This window comes from Lithobates pipiens, unplaced genomic scaffold (genome assembly GCF_037356315.1).
Source record: "Lithobates pipiens isolate NorthernLeopardFrog02 unplaced genomic scaffold, aLitPip1_a1.2 Scaffold_19, whole genome shotgun sequence".
NCBI classification, from domain to species: domain Eukaryota; kingdom Metazoa; phylum Chordata; class Amphibia; order Anura; family Ranidae; genus Lithobates; species Lithobates pipiens.
The window spans coordinates 236,280,667-236,307,929 of NW_027507764.1; the positions used below are offsets into that span (position 1 = coordinate 236,280,667).

General features: G+C 42.7%; 1 protein-coding gene across 6 annotated transcripts in view; it reads left to right on the forward strand.

Annotated features, from left to right (window-relative positions):
• Positions 1–27,263, forward strand: part of TPPP (tubulin polymerization promoting protein) — a 74,668-nt gene that overhangs the window by 12,071 nt on the left and 35,334 nt on the right. For 5 of the 6 annotated variants that reach the window (XR_013277579.1, XR_013277578.1, XM_077491796.1 and 2 more), the window contains 2 exons: positions 2,144–2,444; positions 11,632–11,785. Coding sequence is in view for 4 of the 6 variants with exons in the window: in XM_077491796.1 (XP_077347922.1) it covers positions 2,144–2,444; positions 11,632–11,785 (455 nt within the window). In the remaining 2 variants the exon portion in view is untranslated. The remainder of the gene's footprint in view (positions 1–2,143; positions 2,445–11,631; positions 11,786–27,263) is intronic. The other variant, XM_077491798.1, reaches the window with a different exon arrangement.

The window sequence follows — 27,263 nt, forward strand, 5'->3', positions numbered from 1 at the left end:
CCACCGGCATACCTTTGCCAGATGGCAGCTCACTTCCTCGTAGAATGTTAAAGCGGGAGTCCGCCGGGACTCCGCGTTTTTTTTTTTTTTTTAAGTCAGCAGCTACAAATACTGCAGCTGCTGACTTTTAAAATAGTGACACTTACCTTTCCAGCGCGCCCGCGATGTCGGCACCCGAAGCCGATCTCTAGATCGACACTCGAGTGCTGCCGCCGCCATCTTGGGTATGGGAATCAGGAAATGGAGCCTTTCGGCTTCATTTCCAGGTTCCCTACTGCGCATGAGCGAGCCGCGCTGCGCAATGAGGACGGTCCCCGCTGCCTCTGGGATCTGTGTGTTTCCCAGCAGGCAGCGGGGCACTTGCGGAAGGGGGCGGGCACTTGCGGAAAGGGACGTAATGTACGCCCCTTTCCGCAGAGAGCTAGCCCGGAAGTGGGTGCAGTTACCTGGATTATCCAGGTAACTGCACCCCCCTCCCCCCTGAAAGGTGCCAATTGTGGCGCCGGAGGGGGGGAGGAATCCGATGAGCGGAAGGTCCATTTTAGGGTGGACCTCCGCTTTAATAGGTTGGTTTGGCAAGAACAACCTTTCATAAACCTGTGCTGGTTACTGTTAATGATACTGTTTTCGTCAGCAAATTCTTGGATATGGTCCCTTATTATACCCTCAAATTGTTTACAAACTATCAACATTAGTCTGACAGGCCTATAGTTCCCAGGAATAGATCCCTGCCCTTTTTTGAATATTGGTATCATGTGGGCTTTTCACCAATCAGCTGGTACCAACCCTATCAGTATGCTGTTCTTTAAGTACTTTCGAGTGTAAGCCATCTGGTCCTGGTGATTTATTTATGTTTAGCTTCTCTAATCCTTTCCAGACCCTAGCCTTTGTTAGCCACAGGGGTAGATCCTCTGACATATCACTAACAATACAGTCGGGGTTGGTGTACCATTCCTTTTCCTGTGTGAAGACAGAGGAGAATAAAGCATTTAGTACAGCTGGCTTCTCCTTGTCATCTGTAACCATCCTTCCATCCTCTTCTCTTATGGGACCTATGTGTTCCAACCTCGCCTTTTTACCGTTAATATATTTTTAAAAATTTCTTGGGATTATTTTTACTCTCCTCCGCTTTTGTCTCTTCAATAGGTTCATATGTTTTCTAGCAGAAATTAAATTTTTTTTTATTTTTTTTCAAAATTGTTGCTCTATTTTTGTTTGTAACGCAAAAAAAAACTGCCGAGGTGATCAAAAATACCACCAAAAGAAAGCTTTATTTGTAGGAAAAAAAGGGAATCAATATTTCTTTTTTTGGGTACAGCATCGCACAACTGTGCAATTGTCAGTTAAAGTAATGCAGTGCCGTATCGTAAAAAAAATGGCCTGGTCGTTAAGGGGTTAAAATCACCCAGCGCTGAAATGGTTAAACTAAAAGCTTTCCATAATAGTGCTAATGTACAAAAATCCTTTTTTCCATTTTTTTAGTTTCTTAAGATTCTTTTAATTGTATTGCAGGCTTTTGATTCATTTATATTATTTATTTCTATTTCTAATATTGTGTAATTTTATTACAAAAAAAGACTTAAAAGTCTTTAAAGTAGTTCATATTGAGTGTATATAAAAGTTCAGGAGTAGATACATAAAAAACTATATTAATTACAATAAAATTTCAATATTTGTTCCAAATCTCCAATGTTGTATCCATGTACAAATACATAATCAATATGCAATGTGCAATTGTACAAATGGCTCACTGTAGCCTGGTGTTCTCAAAAGTAGGCCTAATGCCTACATCAATGCGGCCTAAAGCGTGGACTATACCTTCTTTAGTTTACATTACCTATCTGCTGTGCTTGTTACTAAGGTTAATAGTAAATGTTCTGTCATACTTAGCTAGTAGCAGTTGTAAGCTCTCTTTGACTGCTGGAACCCAAAACACAGCTGTGGCAGCAAGTCACGTGCTCTTTGTGAAATGGCTATTCTCAGGCACAGTGAACCAGTCAGTCGATGTCACAACACAGATCCTGCTGTTTGAGAAAAAGCATGGGTCCCTTCAATCTTTAGCTAGATATAGAATAAAAAAACGTATACGTAACTTTGGAGGAGGACACAAGACTAGATTTGATTCTTTTATTTATTCCTTCAGTAGTTAATATGGACAGCCCACGATCAAAATCTGCAAGCAAGAACAGTACAGGATCCCAAGAACACAGCACATCAAAGACCAAGAAAACAACAGAAGTTAACAGCCATCGAGAAGGTGCTACTTCAGCTCCGCTTAGTGCTTTCGAAGAAGCATTTCGAAAATTTGCTATTCATGGTGACACCAGAGCTACAGGGAAGGAAATGCATGGGAAAAACTGGTCAAAGTTATGCAAGGATTGCCAAATAATAGATGGAAAAACAGTGACAACTACAGATGTTGACATCATATTTAGCAAAGTAAAGTAAGTACATTGTTTTATATGCACCTATTACAGAAATGTTAGCAAATATCAGTTTCATCCTTTCCATCTTATCATCTAGGGCTGTTTTCAATTGACAAAAACTGTTTAGAACTTTATACCAAAATGCTGTTTTACTTCCTGGAGCACTCTTTAAAAACGTAAGAATCTGATACATGAAAATTTGTTGGAGCATTTGATATGACTGTATTTTCTTTTACAAAAAATAATTTAATATTTTCATAACATGCACCTGTGCTCATACTTTAGATATTACAATTATTTTCATATTTCTAACAAGTTTAACCAGTCTTGTATCTTAGGTGTGCTGTGTGCCCCTTTCACCAAAGTACACATGTCGCACATGGCATGCCCTATTCTATTTACATATATTCTATTTACATTTTTTTATTCTTATATTTCCATACGACGACCAGAGCAGTACAGTGTCACCACAGTGCTCTGGGAAGACGATTAAGTGTTTTGTTCTTTTTTTGTGTTTCTTTTTTTTTTTTTACCGAATACTTTATCAATCCCAAAGTGAAATTGTTGCGACACAGACACACTTAACAAAGACAACACTTTTGTGTTACAAAATTACCAATAACAGCCATTATCACCAAATAAAACAAATTAAAACTACACATACAAATAAAACATCCATACAATTAAAATACAACATAGAACAAATAACAGATTAAAATAACAGGCAATCAAATTACCAAATGCAAATAATACAACACTTTCTATAACAAGACCCCAAATTATAACCAGGACCATACCAACCTATTATAAAAACAACACAAAATCCTGATCATAAACCAAATTAAATCTTGACCTCCAGCCCTCATAGAGAAGAATTATTTAACTTGATCGCCACAGGCAAAAATTATTTCCCGTGACGCTCTGTGGTGCATCGTGGTTGTAACAATCTGTCACTGATGGTACTCTGTAGACTGACCAGCGTATTGTGGAGTGGGTAGGAGGAGTTGTCCAAGATTGAACGTAACTTGAACAACATTCTCTTCTCCAACACTGTTATAAAAGACTCCAATTTCAATCCAACGACATCACTGGCCTTGCAAATCAATTTGAGTCTGTTGTGTCAGACACCCTAAGCCTGCTTCCCCAGCATGCCACTGCATACAGGAGAGCGCTAGCCACCACAGACCCATAAAACATATCATGCACCGTCCGGCCAATGTTAAAGGACGTCAGTTTCTTTAAAAAGTTGGCTCTGGCCCTTCCTAAAGAGCACCTCAGTGTTTTTGATCTTTACTATGATTACTTATTACTGTGATGATCTGATTTACTGTTTTAAGCAATCATTTTTATAAATAGCATCCATTCATGTGCCATTGTGTACTATTGTGCTAGTGATTGGCTACAGCTATCACATGGTACAGGCCCCCGTTGTTGGCCCCTGTACCATGTGATCACTGTGACCAATTACAGAGATGAATGAATGAATGACTATGAATGAAAACCATATATACTACTGACGTGATCGCTTTGGTTGGTCACAGAAATCACTTGGTGACTAGGGGGGCCCAGTAAAACAATCTGTCCATCAGACACAGCAAGTGACAGGTCACTCTGCTGCACAGCCCCAAGGGCACGCACGAGGCGTGCACCTGGAGGAGGTCATGTGACATCCACCCAGGATAAGGAAGCTAAATACCACCAAAAAAAAGCTCTACCTGTTTAAAATATATTTGAAAAAATGTACCGTATTTGGGCACAGTGTTGCATGACTGAATTACTGTCAAACTTTTACCACAGACAGTGGCCTGTTAATGAGAAGGTATTACAAGCTAGTGTTGAAGTGATTAACTAAAATGGGTTGCTGTTTAATCCCTTATTCGCCCTTATGCCGCGTACACACGATCAAACAATCCACCCGTGTGTAGGCTGTAGGCAGACTTTTTTTACCCAAAGTAGTTTTGCACAGCAATCTGTCCATTTCAGCGAACAGTACGGCCGTGTGTGTGCCAGTCCGCCGTACTTTTGAAATGAACGGACTTTTCCCGCCTGGAGAAAAGTCCGCTCATTTTGACCGTGTCTCCAGGTAGCCAGGACCAGCGAAGGAGGCGTCACTGGCCCCGTCACCTGGTATGGACTTAAAGGGGAATCCCTACGCTGAAAAATCTGCGTGGGGGTCCCCCCTAGGTCCATATTAGACCCTTATTCAAGCATGCTACCCGGCCGGCCAGGAATGGGGGTGGGGACGAGCGAGCACACCCCCCCCGAGCCATACCAGGCCGCGTGCCCTCAACATGGGGGTGCCTTGGGGAAGGGGGGCCGCGCGACCCCCCCACCCCAAAGCACCTTGTCCCCATGTTGATGAGGACAAGGGCCTCTTCCCGACAACCCTGGCTGTTGGTTGTCGGGGTCTGCGGGCGGTGGGCTTATCGGAATCCGTGAGCCCCCTTTAATAACAATGTACCTCTACCCATTCACCTGGGTCTTCTTCCGTCTTCGGGGGTCTTCTCGCCGGACTCCTCCGCTATCTTCTGCTCTTTTGCTAGCTCTTTCACTAGCGGAGGAGCCCAGCTTTCTTCTTCACCGCCGCCCTCTTCTTCCGACTTTGGGGGTCTTGTCCCCCTCTTCGGTTCTTCTTGCCGGGCCCCCACGCCTTCTTCTAGCTCTTTTACAAGCGGTGGCCCGGTCTTCTGTCGCCGCTGTCGCCATCGCCGTCTTCTGTTCTTCTGTTCTTCTGTTCTTCTCTTCTGGAGAAGAAGATGGACCCATAGTCACTGCTAAAGAGAAAATGTAGAACAAAGAGACAAAAGACAAAAATGTCAGCACTGCCCAAGATGGCAACAATTCATGCCAAGCGACAACATCAGACCCTACACTTAGGGGTACCCGCCCACTTATTGTTTTACAACTGATAAAGATGAACTTCTACTCAGGAGAGGCCAAACCTTAGCAAGGAAATGTAGGGAGTCCTCTTCTAGTTAGTGGTTGTCCTTGGAGCCAGAAGGTTGGAAAGATAACCCATAGTAGGCTGACATAAGGGGAGCTAGGAAACTGATCTAACCCTGCTCTAAAAACAAAAGTTAAAGTGTTAGAAATACTGCGCCAACCCCAGATGTAATCAGCCAACACAAACAGACTGGTTGTAAAGTTTTATATAAAATAAATGTTGAGCACTGGTGATGTGTTTATACACAAAAGCCTGACCAGAATAGAAATCTGGGAGCAAATAGTGTTATAAATACAATGATATAACACTCAAAAGATAACAATATGTTATAAGTGAATGTGTAAATCTAAAACTGACCATGTAAGCGATAATAAAATTGCACATAATCGCATAAACTTAATATATGTGAAATAGTATAGTGTTATGTATAAAGAATGTAAAAATTATTTACGCTTTCCCCAAACTCCAAAGAGGAAGGTGCATATGATTAAAGTGCAAACATAAGCGATTAAATAATCACACAAAATCATATAAACTAATATGTAAGAAAGAAAAAGGTAAAATGGATGTTCCGATATTAATACATAAAGGCTGTATACATTCTACATAGAAAAAAGGGGTTCTATATGGGTAGAAAATACATGGATGTGTTCTTAGATATCACATAAAAATCCAATTATATAAAGCGCATGTGGTCCAAGGTATGCTATTGCAAACAATTGGATCAATAATAAAAATATACCACATATGAATAGAACCATGTAATAAGAGTCTGTGATATTATGATAGTGATATTCATGCAAATTAATATCGAGCAATGATGTATTTTCCAAATTTCTGTGTTAAATTTGCATGCGATCAGTGATTGAAGTAACACCCGGGATAGTGCTTCCACCTTCTGGGAATAAGGGGAGGATGGGGTACTCTTACCAAAATGGTGGACTCACAAGCCAATGGCGGTAAGTCAATCGAGCATGTACCGGAATACAGTAAATGTTGATGAGGTCCAAGAGGCGGAATGTTCAAACTTTTCTTTTGTTGGTCAGTACAGCACAGAGCATGACTCACCACAGGGGTACACTGGATACAGATCAAATTCAAAGATCAAGATGATCAATCTTCCCCTTCATCAACTGATCCAATCGATCAAAGGTGTTAGAACAACAGATCATCAGCCGCAATCCTCCAAATAATGGTAATGATTTCAAATTATGGGAAAAAAAGGAATGTGCCTCCACATAGTGTAAATCCAAAAATAATATAATATAATAATATAAAATCCTTTCTTCGCTCACTGCCCAAACCATCCCACTTTGACAGAAAACTCCACTCTTTTGAGGAACTCTTCTTGGGTGAGGGACCGATCCAAACAGCTTCCGGCATCGATACTCTATTCCTCCTATATTCACCATTGCATCACATGATTATGTTTTCAACGCACGCCCGTAAACCCGGAAGTGAGATTCTACGATGGCCATGTTATCTTTATTAATATATGTATATATAAGCACAGTAGTGGCAGGCAGGCATATACCCCAGTCGAAGTCTTTACAGACGAAACGCATAGGGTTACTATGCTTGCTGAACCACTTTTTACTGCACATTTTTACCTGTTCAATTGAACCTGTTTTATACTAGCACCCACTTGCCTGGATGTTGGATGTGGAGGCACTTTCCTTTTTTTCCCATACTTTGAAATCATTACCATTATTTGGAGGATTGCGGCCGATTATCTGTTTCTTACACCTTTGTTTGATTGGATCAATTGATGAAGGGGAAGATTGAGCATCTTGATCTTTAAATTTGCTCTGTATCCAGTGTACCCCTGTGGTGAGTCGTGCTCTGTGCTGTTCATTTACCAACAAAAGAGAAGTTTGAACATCCCGCCTCTTGTTCCTCATCCACATTCACCGTATTCCGGTACATGTTTGATTGACTCACCGCCACCGGCTTGTGAGTCCACCATTTCTGGTAAGAGTACCCCATTCCCCCCCCCCCCCCCTTATTCCCAGAAGGTGGAAGCACTATCCTGGGTGTTACTTCAATCACTGATCACATGAGAATTTAACACAGGAATTTGGAAAACATATCACTTCTTGATATTAATTTGCATGAATATTACTGCATCATAATATCACAGACTCTTATTACATGGTTCTTATTCAGACGTGGTATATTTTTATTATTGATCCAATTGTTTGCAATAGCATACCTTGGGCCACATGCACTTTATGTAACTGATTTTTATGTGATATCTAAGAACACATCCATGTATCTTCTACCCATATAGAACCCCTTTTTTCTATGTAGAATGTATACAGCCTTTATGTGTTAATATCGGAACATCCATTTTACCTTTTTTTTTTCATACATATTAGTTTATGTGATTTTGTGTGATTATTTAATCGCTTATGTTTGCACTTTAATCATACGCACCTTCCTCTTTGGAGTTTGGGGAAAGAGTAAATACATTTTTTTACATTTTTTTTTATTTTTTTTATACATAACAATATATTATTTCACATATATTAAGTTTATGCGATTATGTGCGATTTCATTATCACTTACATGGTCTTTTTTAGATTTACACATTCACTTGTTTTTTCATATATATTGTTATACACTCTCTCTTTTGAGTGTTATATGATTGTATTTATAGCACTATTTGCCCCCAGTTTCTATTCTGGTCAGGCATTTGTGTATAAATACATCACCAATTCTACACATTTATTTTATATATCTAAAAACAAAAAGAATCGTACCTAAGGATAGGAAATTAAGCAATTGGGAGCATAAAAGAGAGGAGATAAAGTTTGTGCTAAGGTAATCTAAAAAGGTATCCACCTTTGTTTTGGGGAAACCAATAAATTGCCTAAAGGCAAATGAGAAAAAAGTCAAGAAACTGGTTTATAGTACTTATTTTTTCTGATGCCAACTTGATGCTCTGGGAGTTTAGGTAAGAGAGTGCTTGGGAGTGATATCTAGGTGGCCTGGCTATTAAAAGCTTTGGATCTGGCTGCTTGCAATTAAAATCAGAGTGTTGATACTGAGGATGCTTCTGATAGTTGCGGCCTTCCCAGAGTTTGAAAGTCTTTAATTTGGTAATAAGGTAAAAGTTTATGCACTCTCTTTTAGTAGAAGAAACTGCATTTGAACAGATATCCCTACCAGTATTTCCCTTGGGCTACAAAAGACCAGTGTTACTAGCGAATATACAGATTGCAGTCTTTTCATATTCTATTAATTCGCTTCTCTTACAGAAGAGTAAATTAATATAAACCAGTGCTGTCCATTGATACTTCATAGGCTGTAGTGGGTAAATCATCTGAGATGTACAAAAGAGTGGATGTTTAAAAAAGATATTTGGCCTAGGAACTGATCATTTATTGCCAAACCAAGATTCCTGTGTTTATGTCCACCTTTAGGTAAACATTTTTTTCCACACAATGGATTTATTTTATTAAAGGCAAATTGACTGCGCACGATGAAAGGGAAGTTGCACTTTGCAAGAAACGTTTCCACAGAGCTTAGAGCATGAAATTAAAATGGTTGTTAAGCCACTCTAACCTGTAATACACCATCAGCACTGCCTCCTATTGTAGTACCCTCTGTGTGTGATTTATAAAAATAAATGCTGCAAATACCTAATTTCACTGCCGAAATTGTGATCACATGACTGGCCAGCTTTCTCTTTTTCTCCTCTGAGAGATGCAGCGGGCGGGACTGAGATTCCACTGCCGATGTCAGTCTGGAGGAGAGGAGAAGAGGAGAGAAAAAAAGAGCTGGCTGGTCATGTGATTGCAATCTCTACTCTTAAATTAGGTATTTACAGCATTTACAGTGCCTTGCGAAAGTATTCGGCCCCCTTGAACTTTTCAACCTTTTGCAACATTTCAGGCTTCAAACATAAAGATATAAAATGTTTATTTTTTGTGAAGAATCACCAATAAGTGGGACACAATTGTGAAGTGGAACGAAATCTATTGGATTTTTTAAACTTTTTTAACTAATAAAAAAATGAAAAGTGGGGAGTGCAAAATTATTCGGCCCCCTTGCGTTAATACTTTGTAGAGCCACCTTTTGCTGCGATTACAGCTGCAAGTCGCTTAGGGTATGTCTCTATCAGTTTTGCACATCGAGAGACTGAAATTCTTGCCCATTCTTCCTTGCAAAACAGCTCAAGCTCAGTGAGGTTGGATGGAGAACGTTTGTGAACAGCAGTTTTCAGCTCTTTCCACAGATTCTTGATTGGATTCAGGTCTGGACTTTGACTTGGCCATTCTAACACCTGGATACCTTTATTTGTGAACCATTCCTTTGTAGATTTTGCTGTATGTTTGGGATCATTGTCTTGTTGGAAGATAAATCTCCGTCCCAGTTTCAGGTCTTTTGCAGACTCCAACAGGTTTTCATCCAGAATGGTCCTGTATTTGGCTGCATCCATCTTCCCCTCAATTTTAACCATCTTCCCTGTCCCTGCTGAAGAAAAGCAGGCCCAAACCATGATGCTGCCACCACCATGTTTAACAGTGGGGATGGTGTGTTGAGGGTGATGAGCTGTGTTGCTTTTACGCCAAACATATCGTTTTGCATTGTGGGCAAAAAGTTAGATTTTGGTTTCATCTGACCAGAGCACCTTCTTCCACATGTTTGGTGTGTCTCCCAGGTGGCTTGTGGCAAACTTTAGACAAGACTTTTTATGGATATCTTTGAGAAATGTCTTTCTTCTTGCCACTCTTCCATAAAGGCCAGATTTGTGCAGTGTACGACTGATTGTTGTCCTATGGACAGACTCTCCCACCTCAGCTGTAGTTCTCTGCAGTTCATCCAGAGTGATCATGGGCCTCTTGGCTGCATCTCTGATCAGTCTTCTCCTTGTCTGAGCTGAAAGTTTAGAGGGACGGCCAGGTCTTGGTAGATTTCCAGTGGTCTGATACTCCTTCCATTTCAAAATGATCGCTTGCACAGTGCTCCTTGGGATGTTTAAAGCTTGGGAAATCTTTTTGTATCCAAATCCGGCTTTAAACTTCTCCACAACAGTATTACGGACCTGCCTGGTGTGTTCCTTGGTCTTCATGATGCTCTCTGCGCTTTCAACAGAACCCTGAGACTATCACAGAGCAGGTGCATTTATACAGAGACTTGATTACACACAGGTGGATTCTATTTATCACCATCAGTCATTTAGGACAACATTGGATCATTCAGAGATCCTCGCTGAACTTCTGGAGTGAGTTTGCTGCACTGAAAGTAAAGGGGCCGAATAATTTTGCATGCACCACTTTTCAGTTTTTTATTTGCTAAAAAAGTTTAAAATATCCAATAGATTTCGTTCCACTTCACAATTGTGTCCCACTTGTTGGTGATTCTTCACAAAAAATTTACATTTTATATCTTTATGTTTGAAGCCTGAAATGTGGCAAAAGGTTGAAAAGTTCAAGGGGGCCGAATACTTTCGCAAGGCACTGTATATTTATAAATCATTAACAGAGAGGGACACTGCAGTAGGAGGCAGTGCTGATGGTGTATACAGGTTAGTGTTATGAGAGCAGCAGGAGGGGGAGGGGCGGCTCACACACACAGAGGGGAGGGGTAAGGAGGACACAGGAGCAGAGAGGAGAGCAGATAGTAGACTGCTGATGATAGAGGCATTAAACTGACCAAGGTGTCAGGGCTCAGCAGCCATGATACACCGTGGTCAGTTTACAGAGGGGAGAGTAGAAACTGGCAGGATCTGCCAGGTTTTGTAGGTGTTACAGTGGGCCAAATGACACAGGACAAGCACTGTGCCATATAACATGCTTTAAAGGAGCAGGATCCATTTTTGTTTGGTTTAACAAACGCTATAAGCTCTACTTATTTGCATCATCCAATCATGTGCAAGAAAAAATGTTTTATTTTCCCTGCATGTGATTGGGTATACTTTGCAAAGTAAAATTATGCCACATTCACCATTATCTGGGGAAGATTCCCTTTCAAAGTGAACAGCCTATTTGCCTTTAGTAGTAAATTAACCCCGGCAAATCTATCAGTATCCTCTTGGCAATAAGGAAAATTCTTAAGTTCATCTCATTCCCAAACCAGATATTTCTGTTTTACCTTGAAGCTAGAAAGATAAAACAAAAAAACAAAACCCTGACACCACTTGCATGCAATGTCAAAGAATTTAGTACTCATACTTTTGCATTATTGTTTTTTTAAATTCGTTCATTGTTCCATATACCATACTTTAATGCTCATAATTTGTGCATTTGGTTTTAGGGCAAAGTCCTGCAGAACAATAACTTTTCAACAGTTCAGTGATGCACTTGAAGAACTAGCACTGCAACGGTTTAAGGACCATGAAAAAGAAGAAGCTGTTTCTATGATGCATAAGCTGGTTGAAGGGAAATCTCCAGTTATAGCTGGTGTTACGGTGAGTAGGTGTTTAAACAAATCTGATATACATAAAATATATACTGCATATTGTACATAGTCATTTTCAGTATATTAGTTGTATATCCTTTTTTTACCTTTATTCACTTGTTTCAGGTATCTCGCTGATAGTTCTGCTACTAATGCTGAATTGTATTATTGTATTACAATACACTACGGGTGCATAATGCACAACTTTTTTTTAAAAGTGTATCTCTATCTGTTTGTTAAAGTGTATTTATCTACAGTATCTATCTAAAAGTTTTTTTGTTTGTTTGTTTTGGATAGAGTGGGGAAGGAATAAAATGTTTTTTTGCTGTGTCCCCATTGGAGCAATTCACCCCTCTATTTGTCCTGATGATCACTGTCATCAAGAAAGGAAGTGAGGGGAAATACTTTCCAGTGCCTGAACTGGCTCTGTGACGGCAGCCGACAGCGGGCTTCAGCACATACTGCACTCCTGTGATCCACAATAGAAGTACAGCCAAACAAGCTTTGGCTGTACTTCTCCTTTTAAGATACCCTAAGAATTTTCAGCCATGTTGCTTTATTAAGAAAAAGCAAAGGAAGAACCAGACACACACGGGTGTTCAAAATCTGTAGTTTATACATTTACAGCATAAGTGAGACATATGCGTCACTGCTACCAGGATCAAAGTGTGAACATTGTTTAGTCAGTGGTAGTGGCGCAGGTGCAGAATGACCTTGGTCTTCATGCATTCTGCACATGCACTGCCACCACATGAATGCCTTATTTAAAGCAAAATGTGTTTGTGCAAACATATGTAAAGCATAAATGGACCATATGTGCCACCGATGCCAGGGTCAAATTGTAAACAACATGTAGTCCGAGGTGGTGGTGCAGACCCAGAGTGACCTTGGCTTTCAGTAATTTAGAATAACTGATGGCTGAGGTCAATTTGTGCCTGCACTGCCACCGTGTGATTGACTCAATAAAGATGTAAGTATCAACATTGTGTAGGTACTGGCGGTGTACACTTACATTTAGTACACATCTCAACTCATACAGACATAAGCGCATGTATGTCTATATGAATTAAACTCATTTTATGCAGGTTTTTGCTACCTGTGTGTCAGGGAATCCCTGTGATATATCAAGTGCACGGATATGCGCATGCAAACAAGAATTTGCACTCGTGAACATGCACATGCACAAATCCTGTTGGCATCAGACAGGCTATTTAAAGGATGGTCATGCCATGTTCTGTGCTGACTGATCTTCAGCTGTTCCCTGTGACCTGCGTTTATCCTGTGTGATTCCTTTGTTGCTGACCCAGCTTGCTACTGACCTGATCTTGGGTTCTGCTTCTGACCTGTCATTGATACGTGACCCAGCTCCGTTCCTGACTTTGGCTTTGCTCATGATTTTATTACCTTGCTTCTCGCCTGTTGATGACCCTGGCTATTCCTGTGACTATGCTTCTGATCATGGCTTCCTGTCCTGCTCAAGTGCCTGTTAGGCTGTCTGCCGTACAAGCTTTTTGCACGGCTGAGTGGAACTGCCTCAAGTCTGCTGAGAGCTCTGACGAGCCGGAGGTCCTGAATCAACAGTGTAAGTGGAGAGCCCCTTTAACCTGGGCTAGACTTCTGAACCTTACTACTGTTCCTGATCCATTGGTTCGCCAGTCCCCTTGGGACTGCATCTCATACTGCAAGTTCTCCCATCAACCTCTGCAGGCACTTGTGTTCCTCCTGTTCCTCGGTACCCTCAGCTCCACCTTCAATGGGGCCCAGGCTGGATATTCAAGAGAGGCCAACCTCAACATTTTAGTCTTCCAGTATCAGTCAGCCAGTAATGAAATCTGAAAGGAGGGCCTTTCCGTTGGAGGATGTTTGTCGATTGATCTATGCTTTATCCTATTGTGCAGAGTTTGCAAAGGAGCCTCAATTGCATGGAAGACCGACTACAGGCCATGACAGATGTTTCACCATCTGTGGGTCTTCCTGCTGTCACTGATGAAGCCACTCAGACGGAGTCCAGCATGTCCTGCGGGACTATTCCCCAACCAGAACCCATTGTGCCAATACCCAAATGTTTCTCTGGAGACCGCAGGAAATTTTGGAATTTTTGTAACTCCTGTGAACTGTATTTCAGCCTTCTGCCCCAAACTTTTTCATCGCAAGACACAAAAGTGTGGTTCATTATCTCGCTTCTTCAGAATGAACCCCAGTCCTGGGCCCATCATCTCTGGGACCAACATGATCCTGCTTTGGCAACGATGGCCTCTATCTGTCATCAGACTGCAGAATCTATGATTAGCAAGCTACAGCAAGGCCAAAGGCCTGTAGTGGACTATGTGACTGTTTTTCATGTATGGAGTGCTGATACTCAATGGAATGATTCAGCACTCTGTTATCAGTTTCGTCTTGGATTATCTGATGTTCTGAAGGACGAAAGGTAAATAATCTGGCGCACCGAGATTGTATAGTCCAATAAGCAATAAAATGTCTATGAGACCAATGATAGAGGTTACAGGTAGTCCAAGATAGTCTCTAATCTGTATAGGATGAGAGGTAAAACAAAAAGGGGGGAAGCTCGGGACCACCTGCATGCTGCTGTCTTCAGAGTTGTGATCAGCTCTGTATGATACAATGGGAGAGGAGAACAAAGGGAAGGAAGCACCAGCTAAGTGTAGTATGTAGTTAAAATGTTAACAATGGATAAAAAAACACTCACAAGAGGTATGAGATAAAAGCGCTGATCTGTAGCAGAGTATGAATGTATAGATTCTGCCTTGATCCGACCTACAGGACTGCTGTGAAGTGTTACAGCTGCTTGGAGAGGAAGATGGCCTGCTCAGGAGCCTGGAGGAGCCCCAGGAAGTGACATCACAGAAGGGTAGAGGACCAATGAAAAGGCAAGGCTACGCGCTTGCAGCCTGCAAGCCTCTAGAAGAAGCTGATTGCTCCAAGCACCTAGCCTTGCCTTCTCATCTGGTCCTCTATCCTTCCAGTGATGTCACTTACGGAGTGCATTCCACGCAGGTTAGCGTGGCTTACCAGGGCTCCTCCAGGTTCCCAAGTGGGCCATCTTCCTCTCCCAGCACCTGGAACACCTCACAGCGGTTTTGCATGTCAGATCAAGGAGGAATCTACACCTACATACTCTGCTACAAATCAGCAATTGTATCTCACACCTCTTGTGAGTGTCTTTTATGCATTGTCGATAAAATTTTAACCAAGATACAACACTTAGCTGGCTCTTCTTTTCCTTTGTTCTCTGCTCTGAAGGACTAGCTTGCCAGAGTGCAGGTGCCAATGGCCTTATAGGATCTGATGAATCTGGTCATCCAGATGGATCCATGGCTACAAGAAAGACAATCTGAGAAAGCCAACAGAAGTTATTTGGCCAGCCCAGAGTCTGAAGTTTTTGTTCCCTCACTTGCTTCTATAATGCCGAATGTGTCCTCTACTAAAAGGAGACATTATGACTCTCCTCGAATCATCTGCTGATTGTCTTCAATGACAACGTTCCAACCTCTACCTCTATTGTGGTGATGCTAGTCACTTTATACAGACCTGTCCAGTAAAACCCTGCATGTCCTCCACTAACTGGGTGCATACAGTATGCTGCATCTGCCTGGCGTGAGCCAAATGCACTTCACCTTCCCATTTCACTTGCAGATTGCTGAAAAGACTGTTTCTGTTCTTGCAATCATAGACTCTGGTGCCTGCAGCTGTTTTGTGGACTCTACTTTTGCAGCTCAGCACAATCTTCCTCTCTGTGGCAAGAAACAAGACTTTTTTGTTTATCTGGCTGATAGTTCTTGTATCAGGTCCAGCCTAGTGCCTCAAGAGACTGTTACAACCCTATATCACTCCTCCAGACATCAAGAATGTGCATGTTTCTGATCATCCTTGGTATGCCCTGGGTAAAAGCACACAACCCCTGTATTAACTAGCTTACCGGAGAGATCATCTTTTCATCCCAGTACTGTCAGACACAGTGTATCCTGAAGAAACGCTATACAGTTACTCCTCTCCTTAGTATTCGTCCTGATTTGGAAGTGATGAAGCCTGTTCCCACTGTTTACCATGAATATCTCAACATATTCAATAAGAAAGGCGTTATTGCCCTTCCTCCTCATCGGACTTACGATTGTCCCATAGAACTTTTGGCAGGGGCTAAAATCCCTTTTGGCCGGATTTACCCCCTCTGAGTTGGAACTAGAAGCTCTCCATAATTACATCGAAGAAAGTCTGGAAAAGGGGTTAATTCAGACTTCCACATCATCAGCAGTAGCTGGCAACTTCTTTGTTACCCTTAGACCATGGGTGCTCAACCTGTGGCCACCCAGCTGCTGCGGAACTACAAGTCCCATGAGGCCTTGCCATATTGATAGTTACAAGCATGACTCCCAAAGGCAGAGGCACAATGGGACTTGTAGTTCCGCAACAGCTGGAGGGTCACAGGTTGAGAAACCGTGCCTTAGACCATGTGTGCACTATTGCGAACTTTACAACATAACCGTCAACAATCGCTATCCTCTCCCTCTGATTCCCAAACTATTCCAGAGGTTAGGAGCACATGTTGTTTCCCAACTTGATCTGAGGGGTGCATACAATCTAGTCAGAATTATTGAAGAAGACGAATGGAAGACAGCTTTCTGAAAGCGCTTCGGACATTTTGAATATTTGGTCATGCTGTTCGGCCTTTGTAACGCCCCAGCTACGTTTCAACATCTTGTCAATGATATATTCCAGGACTAACTTGATTTGTTTTACCACTTTGGCTCTCACACCTGTTTCCCCCTTATGGATCAGAGCAATTTTCACATTTCTGCTATGAGCTTGTTTATTTAACAATAATTCTGTCATTCCTTAAAATAATGTAATACATACATTTTTTTTTTAAGGACAAACAAGTCTTTCTTTTTGTGAGTCCTTAGACAAGTAAATGTAACAAAACTAAAGAAAAGGTATTTTTTTTTTCTTTTTTTGAGCAGTGTTAGTTTAAACATAAATAGTGTTACTGCACATAAAAAGCATGCATTTTAGTCTGTAATTTGTCCCGTGTAACAGGGGTCCCAAACAACCGGGCCGTGGGTGAAAGCCGGCGGGTGGCATGAGGGAGCCGGGTGGGTGGAATGAGAGCTGGGTGGATGAGAGAAGCGAGTCGGCCTGCGGATAAGAGAGGCGGGTGGGTGGGCAAACAGCGACGACCTCATCTCTCTCTGTCTGCCCTGCATTACCGCTCTTCCGCCCTCACAGCCGGTGTTCTGTCAGCCTCTTCAATGTCGGAGGTGCCGTGGGGAGCAGAAAGATGACATCGTCTCTCACTGCCCGCCCTGCATCACCGCTCTGCTGCCTCTATGCTAAATGGACCAGTGCTGCCACCAATGCAGTCCATATCTGGTGGCACTGGCAATCAACGTGGCAAGTGACAATCCACATCTGGTGGCACTGGTATGTGACATGGCAATTTTCATCTAGTGGCATTGGCAGGTGACGTGGCAAGTGACAATTCACATCTGGTGGCACTGGCATGTGACATGGCAAGTGACAATTCACATCTGGTGGCAGGCAGCATGGCAAGTGAAAATCTGAATCTAGTGACTAGTGACAAGCTGCATCTGAAGACAGGTGATGTGGCAAGCGACAATCCGCATCTGGTGGCAGGTGATGTGGCAGGTGACTTTCTGCATCTGGTGGCAGGCGACTTGGCAAGTGACAAGCTGCATCTGGTGGCAAGTGACAATCCACATCTGGTGGCAGGCGACCTGGCAAGTCACAAGCTGCATCCAGTGGCAGGCAACAGTGGCAAATGACACGCTCTTGGCTCCCACTGATTCTGCATTATGGTGAGTTGAACTCTTTCATTTATTACTACAATGTAATAATAGAAATAATGCTTTTCAATCACCCTGACACCAGATCAAACATGGTGCCAGGATGATTGCAGAGCTAACACCAGCCATTGCCCGCAAAAAATAGCTTACTCCCGCGTGCAGTGGTTCTAATTCTTATGGGTTTTTCTCCTTTAAGTAAATATTATCATGCCTATAGTCACCACCTGGGGCTGTCAAGAGCACGCACCTGTTCCATGCTTGTCAGTCTTGCTCTATGTAACAAGCTGCACCTCCGGCCCAAAGCTCCAGGTAAAGTCGTGGGAAAGGGGGTTTTTTTTCCTAGGAATGTCTGCTCACCTGGATAGCTTTACTCCATTACAGCGCTTTGGCAGCTTTCCTCCTCTCCTCCACCCCAAACCTCCTCCATGCGGTCCGGTCAGATTTGGAGCCCGCTCACACGGGAAAATTATCTATTTTAAAATAGATGGGTGGTGGTGGATGGTTGGAGGAAGAGGGTGGGGATTAGCAGCGTTGACGTGCTTCAGCATCCACAGCCTGGACTGTATAGTTATAAAATGCACCAGGAGGGACACAGAGGGGACGGGTGGCATGTATGTGGGTGACACAGGCGTTCCCAGGCACATTTACTTAAGCATCAGGCTGAGCTTAATAGCAGTGGCAGTTGCTGGACTATTGCTCAGCAGTGGGTGCATTTTTTTGGTAGTACCTCTGCGTTTGTGCTCAGCACTATGACCAGAGGAGGTGGTTCAAATGCCACAAAAATCAAGGACACAAAAGGGTTACCCTCTGCACCACCATCCCGATCTAAGGAGGCTGGTCAGAGTGAGCCATCGGGGTCATCAGGGGCTGCAATTGCTTACGACACTTCAGCCCCTGTCTATATAACTGAGCAGGCTTTCTCCTCAGCTATGAGTGGTTTAGAATGAATCCCCCTCAGGGGACCATGAACATGCTGATGATTCCTCTTCCAAGGAATCAAGTGGGGAAGGACCTTCTTCAGCTTCACATGCTGAGAAGTTGGTGATCTTGGTGGTCCCCGTGGAAGAGCAGGGGTTGGGGTATCCACTGTAGATAAACAATAGTCTGACCCTAACCAGGGAAATGATCAACTAAAGGGCTCTTCCTGGAGAACTGAAAGCCCCAGAGTCCCACCCAAAAGGGGCACTTTTGCTTTAAGAATCCCCCCCCCCATGCCACATTTGACCCACACTTGTAATGCCGGCACCAGAGAAAGATGGGGGAGAGAAGCGAGGATTTGGGCGGCCTCATCGCTGGATCCTGGGACAGGTGAGCGCGTGTTTATTAAAAGTCAGCAGCTACACATTTTGTAACTGCTGACTTTTAACAAACACAAAGAATTTTTAATGTGGTAATTTAACGCATTGGCTGTGATTTGTCAAAAAGCAGCCTTGGGGTCAGGGTCAGTTGTTTTTTGACAAGCCGGCTGCCAGGTCCCTAACAACCGATGACTTATCATCTGTCTGTGGCTTACCCACTAACGGCTGATAAGTCAAAGTCAAGTAAAAAAAAGCAGGAAAAAAACAGCATAGGGGCACAAAATCCATACAAGATCCCAGGCATGTACTGGCCATCGGGACTACCGGGAGTTTCCTGGTGGGCCGATGGCTCAGTGGGCCTGTTTCAGTGACAGAAATGCCTTCTTCTTTTTTTGTGTAGTGGGTACCTGCGGCCCCGCATCTTCCTCTGGCCGCCACATAGCTGACACAGGCACAAATTTTGTCTCTCAAGTGAGATTTCCAAACTGGTTGCTAGCCACCTGCCGCCTAGCGTGTAGCCACCAGTGACGTCAGACACAGAAGGAGGCTGAGACGGCCCCAGCATTCACAGCGGAGCAGGGTTTAAGTTTCTCCTCCTCTGCGCCGAGTGCTTAGCTCCACCCACCTCCTCCTCTGCTCTGGTGACATGCTCTTAGAGAGGAAGTGCTGTGTGTGATCTTCTTCTTCTTCTGCCCATGCCCGACTTATCTGCACGGCCTGAGTGTTGTCTGAGGGACCCCAGAGGGAGAGCCGACCTTCCTATGCCTGTGTCCCCACTGCTCGTTTCCCTGCTATCTGTTGCTGTTCGGGATCTGCAGGCAGCTGCCACTATGTCAGGTGACATCAGGCATACCCATTCTAGCTCCCGAACTACAGCACAGTTTTGACCAATGGGGAAACAAGCAAAAAGCAGCAGGAAATATGACAAGTGAGCCTGAGGGGACATCAGCAACACCAGATCAATGTACAAGGTAATGGATCAGCAAAAAGTGTGAGGATCAGTTTTAGTGGTAATCGCTGTAACATTAAACAAAACTAGTTTTGAATGAAAGCTGGGAACCCATAGGGGTTAACTTAGTAACAGTGCAGTCACCCTCCATAGTGACTGAAGGGGTTCGTTTCTAGTCTGGCAGCTTCTCTCTCCCCTTATCTTAGTTTGCACGTTTTGCTGTATTGCCGCTTCAATTTGGGGCTCTGGTGTGGCTGATCTGTGTGTCCAGAATCATTACCTGAGGGTCAGTAATCAGGATGTGTTTGAAATGTGGAGAGATAACATTATTTTATCATATAGTAGAGCCGCAGTATCTTATGCCATTGATAAGAAGCACATCAGGACTCTAGTCAAGTCACAAGCAGCATTGCCTGTGTCTCTATGGATGTGCTATATGTTTAAACCATTTATTTCTCCAATGATCTATTAGGGCTCAGTTCACACTGCTGTGGGAACCTTGCGAATCCACTGCAGGTTCCCGCATCGCATGTTTCCAGGCGGAAGTTCACACTGCCCTATGCCAACTGCCAGGAGTGTCAATTATAGTTAATGACACCCCCAAATCAGTTCACAAATCGCAGTACGATCTGCAAACTTGGACAGGAATCGGATCACATGGGTGTGAACACCCATGTGATCCGATTCTGCTGCGGACAAAAAAGGGTTCTGTGCGAATTCGATGCAAATTCAGCCATACAATCTTTTTGGCTGAAATCGCATCGCACAGATATCGCATGTGATTTTCACTGCAGTGCGGTGTGAATCACATCCGATCTCTGACATCGCAGCAGTGTGAACTGGCCCTTACTCCATGCTCTCATGTTGGGTTGCGGTAAATTGATATAAGGAATAAAGTATCTGCTTTCTACTGACAGGTCTAATAAGAGCAGTATTAGGATGCACTCATTTTCTTTTCCTCAGACCATGTACACTGCATGAGAGCACCTCTGTATATGCCCAGTGCTGGCTGATATGTACATTATATGGATGGATTGCTGCTAAACTCATTCTTGGTGGATGCAGAAGGATATTTCTGTGGAGCTTTTCAGGGAGACTTCTATTCGTGATATTTAATATATCATTATTTTAGGTATAGGCAATGAGATTTATAGTAGCTCAATGAGGTCCACACATTATAGGGAGTGCAGTTTGACAATGCTGCCAATTTGTAATGGTGACGGGTGAAGGCCTTATTCATTTAGCTTAGATCTAGAACAGCTTGCTATAGTTAGTTTAGCCCCATTTTGCCCTTGTGTATGGCCACATTTTTATCCAAGTTTTTTCTTTTCCACATTCCTGCACTATATACACTATATTTTCCAGTATGTCACTGTATTTCAAGTAGTTATACCATGAAAAATTATCATTGCCCCCCCCCACAGTTTTGACTGTGGTATCTTATGTGCCCATATATATTGTTCCTAGAGTCACCACTCTGTACTGCCTATAAAAGAAATAAAGTAGAACGGCTAATGGACAGTGAAGGGAGAGGGGAGGCTTGGGTGGCTATCAGGGTTGGCCATGTTTGGCCGACATGAGAGACCTGTCATCTGCAATGCCCATCGCCTTCCTTCATAGTACGCAACCTGGCTCAGCCTCAGCACTGCTGCATTGCTGAAAGGCAGCCAATGGTTGTGCAGCAAAACCGATTTCTAAAATTCCAGCCAATGAGGATGTAGCAATATTCCTGTATGATGTTAGCCCTCCCACTTCACTTGTTCACTTGTTTTTGTGTGTGTTTTGCAAAATTAAAGTGGGCCAGTCAGGATGAAGTCCAGGACCAAATTTTTGTCCCAGTCCAGCCCTGCAAGATCCTTATCCGAGAACGCAGGTCATCCATACCAGGCCACTTGCCCTCAACATGGGAGGGTGAGTGCTCTACCCCTTCACCAGAAAAAGTGCCAAAAAGTTTAAAAAAAATCAGTTTTTGACAAATCCTTTCTTTATAAAAAAAATTCTAATTTAACCACTTGCCGACCAGCGCACGACGATGTACGTCGACAGAATGGCATGGGCAGGCAAATGGGCGTACATGTACGTCCCTTTAAATTTGCCGCCCTGCCATCGGGAGCGCGCCGGCGGCGGCGCGCTCCCGTGCTGGTCGGGACCCTCGTGAGTCCGGTCGCGGGACCCGCAGACTCGATTGCCGCGGGCATCCCCGCGATCGTCTCACGGAGCGGCCGAATGGAGAAGTGCCGTTGTAAACAGCATTTCTCCATTCTGCCTAGCAACTAGTGACGCTGATCTCTGCTCCATGTGATTGGAGCAGAGATCAGTGTTCACTAAATGAAAGCCCAACCCCCCCACAGTTAGTAACACACCCCTAGGAACACTTAACCCCTACACTGCCACCCACTGGTTAACCCCTTCACTGCCAGTGTCATTTACACAGGAATCACTGCATTTATATAGCAGTGATTACTGTATAAATGACAATGGTCCCAAAAATGTGTCAAAAATGTCCAAGGTGTCTGCCGCAATGTCGCAGTCACAATAAAAATCGCTGATCGCCGCCATTACTAGTAAAAAAAAAATAATAAAAAATTATTAATAAAAATGCTATAAAACTATCCCTATTTTGTAAACGCTATAACTTTTGCGCAAACCAATCAATAATCGCTTATTGCAATTTTTTTTTACCAAAAATATGTAGAAGAATACGTATCGGCCTAAACTGAGGGAAAAAAATGTTTTTTTATATACTTTTGGGGGATATTTATTATAACAAAAAGTAAAAAATAATGCGTTTTTTTCAAAATTGTCGCTCTATTTTTGTTTATAGCGCAAAAAATAAAAACTGCAGGGGTGATCAAATACCACCAAAAGAAAGCTCTATTTGTGGGAAAAAAAGGACGTCAATTTTGTTTGGGAGCCACGTCGCACGACCGCGCAATTGTCAGTTAAAGCGACGCAGTGCCGAATCGCAAAAAGTGGTCTGGTCTTTGACCAGCAAAATGGTCCGGTCTGAAAGTGGTTAATAAACAGTGTCTCCAGATATAACTCCATCATCAATCACGACACCCTCGCACCGTAGGAATCCTCCTCCCCCCCCAAAAAAAGAGGTCCATCGCCGAGGATGGCTGGCCGCTGAATGCCTCCATCGCCGTTTGACAGTTCTTATATAGGTAAGGGCGAGGTCACCTGTTGATGTAACCTGGTGGCCCCACCCCCCTCATGACGTCACAGACCGGTGCATGCTGGGTCAGTGACATCACAAGGGTCTTTTTTTTTTCTCCCGTGTTCCGGCAGTGCACGGGCATCATGATTGACGCTATTTTAAAAAAATTTTTTATAAAGGAATTGTCAAAGTGTCTCTGGGTTTTTCTTGCTTTTTTGGCACTTTTATGGATGAATGTGTAGCCTCCTGCCCCACAGCAACTACCTGCCCGTTTTGAGAGCATGTGGCCTGGTATGGTTCGGGGGGGGGCACTTACTCGTACCCCCCTTTCTTGATGTGCCAGGTTGCATGCTCGGATAAGGCTCTGGTGTGGATTTTGGGGGGACCCCACGCCTTTTTTTTTTCTACAATTTGGTGTGGGATTCCCCTTAAAATCCATAGCAGACCTTAAAGGGCCTATTGTAAACTTGGGGGGGGGGGGGGTACTCTACGCTGTTTTTTTCTCATACTTTTTAATTTTAATAGCTTTTTTTTTTAAAAAAAGATCAGCTGTTAACGGGGAAGCCACTGACAGCTAAGGAGTCATCGGTTGTTAAGGATGCGGCGGCTGGCTTCCCGGCCTACAGCTTAGCAACTAGCTATTTGTCAAAGAACAGCCTGGGGTCCCCTGGATTTTTGTACGATATTTTTCGGTATATACAGCATAATCTTTTTTTGGTGGATTGGACTTTATTTACCGCATGTGATCATTTATGCAGATGAGTAACCTAATACCCTTATCGCATGCGGTAAAGCTTTTTAAATTGACCCCTTTGTGTAATCACATGTATAGGCCCGTAAAGGTGCGTAAACATATATTCAAGTAAAAGTCTTCTTCATTGCCAGTGTTGTAATGTACTCATTTATACCCCTGTAAACACACCTATGGGCATAATTTACTATACCCAAATGTAAAATTTTCTATTTCGGTTTTACAGCTTTGTACTCATCGCTGTATTATTTTACTTACTATTATCTTTACTCATCTGTGTGCATTGTTCGGTAGACCAGTGTTTCTCAACTCCAGTCCTCAAGGAGTGCCAACAGGTCATGTTTTCAGTATTTTGCTCAGATGAAATGGCTGTGGTAATTACTAAGGCAGTAAAACTGATCAAATCACCTGTGCAAAATAATGGGAAGCCTGAAATAATGGCCTGTTGAGGTCTGGAGTTGAGAAACACTGCGGTAGACAACAATGCATCTAATTGGTAAAAAAGTAGTGTTACTCCCTTATGCAAGAGACCTTATTGTTAAAATTCAAAACATGAAATCCTGAGCATATCAAATGTTGCAAGTGAACCAGACATAATGCACAGTGCCTTGAAAAAGTATTCATACCCCTTGAAATGTTCCACATTTTGTCATGTTACAACCAGAAGCGTAAATCAATTTTATTGGGATTTTATGTGATAGACCAACACAAAGTGGCACATAATTGTGAAGTAGAAAGAAAAAGGATACATTTTTACAGATAAATATCTGAAAAGTGTGGCGTGCATTTGTATTCAGCTCTCTTTATTCTGATATCTCTAATTAAAATCTAGTGAAACTTTCCACCTTCAGAAATCACCTAAATTAGTAAATAGAGTCCACCTGTGTGTAATTTAATCTCAGTATAAATACAGCTGTTCTGTTAAACCCTCAGAGGTTTGTTAGAGAACCTTAGGGAACAAACAGCAACATGAAGGCTAAGGAACACACCAGATAGGTCAGGGATAAAGTTGTGGAGAAATTTAAAGCAGGGTTAGGTTATTAAAAAGTATCCCAAGCTTTAAACATCTCACGGATCACTGTTCAATCCATAATGCGAAAATGGAAAGAGTATAGCACAACTGCAAACCTACCAAGACATGGCCATCCACCTAAACTGACAGGCCGGACAAGGAGAGCATTAATCATATAAGCAGCCAAGAGGCCCATAGTAGCTCTGGAGGAGCTGCAGAGATCCACAGCTCAGGTGGAAGAATATGTCCACAGGACAACTATTAGTCGTGCACTCCACAAGTCTACCCTTTATGGAAGAGTGGCAAGAAGAAAGCCTTTGTTGTAAGAAAGCCATAAGAAGTCCCATTTGCAGTTTGCGAGAAGCCATGTGGAGGACACAGCTCTGGTCAGATGAGATCTAAAAGCAAAACACTATGTGTGGCAGAAAACTAACACTGCACATCACCCTGAACACACCATCCCCACCGTGAAACATGGTGGTGGAAGCAACATGTGGAGATGCTTTTCTTCAGCAGGGACAGGGAAGCTGGTCAGGGTTGATGAGAAGATGGATGGAGCCAAATACAAGGCAATCTTGGAATAAAACATGTTAAAGTGTGCAAAATACTTAAGACTGGGGGGGGGGGGGAGGTTCACTTTTCAACAGGACAACGACCCCAAACATAACACCAGAGCTACAATCAAATGGTTTTGATCAAAGCATATTCATATGTTAGAATGGCCCAGTAAAAGTCCAGACCTAAATCCAATTGAGAATCTGTGGCGAGACTTGAAAATTGCTGTTCAGACGCTCTCCATCCTATCTGACAGAGCTAAAGCTATTTTGCAAAGAATGGGCAAAAATGGCACTCTCTCTAGGTGTGCAAAGCTGGTAGAGTCATACCCAAAAAGGCTTGCAGCTGTAATTGCAGTGAAAAGTGGTTCTACAAAGTATTGCACACCACACTTTTTTACACATTTATTTGTAAAAAAATTGAAAACCATTTATCATTTTCCTTCCACTTCACAATTATGTGCCACTTTGTTGGTCTATCACATAAAATCCCAATAAAAAAATGTTTTGGTTGTAACATGACAAAATGTGGAAAATTTCAAGGGGTATTAATACTTTTTTAAGGCACGGTATCTCATTATGCCTGTGGGGCATTGCTCCTTTTTATTTTCATTAGATATCATTAGATACATGTAAAGACTCCACTCAAAGTGGTTCTAAAGTGAGTTTTTTTTCTATCTCAATGCATTCTATGCATTGAGATAAAAAAAAACTTTCAGTGTGCAGCAGCCCACCTCAGCACTTCTAATACCCATCTCAATCCAGCGTTGTTGCACAAGAGTCTCAGCTGCCCCTCATTGGCTGAGACAGCAACGAGGCGCCATTGGCTCCCACTGCTGTCAATCAAAGTCAGTAAGACAATGAGGAGAGAGAGGGGCAGGGCTGAACCGCAGCTCCGTGTCTGAATGGACACACAGAGCAGCAGCTCGGCTCGGGTGCCCCCATAGCAAGCTGTATGTATCGCACAGCTACTTTCAAATATCTGAACACCATTCTAAAATCAAGCAATTGTGACTAATCAAATCCAGGAAACATTTTTCATAAGCCTAAGCAGACATTAGTTGATTATTTAACCTGGAACTGCACGCTCCAGCTTTAGTAAATAAACCTCAACGTATCTCATTTTGACTGTGGGACATTGCAACAGTCATGTATCTATTCACTGAACCAGGTAGAAAACCTAGAGCTGCATGTGTTTTCTACAAAAACACTGTCATTTTAATTCTCTATAAATACCATTGGACAGCAAGGCGTTGTTATATCAAATTTAGTCCAATCACCTCTACATTTCTTTACATTGAGAAATATTCAATCTGTAAATCCATTACTCTTTTATGATTCCAACTTCCCCTCTTGATATTGCTACATGTGTTCTGCTAAGGGATTAGGAACTTCTTTTTTTTTTTATTACTTCTCTTAAATGTTCCAAAATTCTAAGCTTCAATTTTAGCAATATGCATTAATCTACATAGCTTACTATACCATATATATATATATATATATATATATATATATATATATATATATATATATATATATATATGTATATGTATATGTATATATATATATATATATATATATATATATATATATAGAAAGGCCAGTATGGTGGCCTGAAATTATGGGAGGAGCCCGGTGGAATATATAACCAGCCGTCCGCCCGTCTTCCTCGTCGGTTCCGGTGCGCGATACCTGATACGTCAGATATCAAGGGCCGACTATCCTAGACCAGACGCAGTGAGCCCGTTCGTGAGTCCCCGCGTTGTTCGTCTCCGTCTTGACCGTCTTCCCGTTCATCAGCGTCCGTGGGTTTCGCCGTCGGAGTGTCGTCTTACCCATCGAATTTGTCGTTACACGTCGGGCCGCCTGTCGCAGGTAGGGCTTCGGCACCCCCTTTTCGGTTCATGTATTACGATGTCCCTTCAACATTCCCTGAACTCACGAA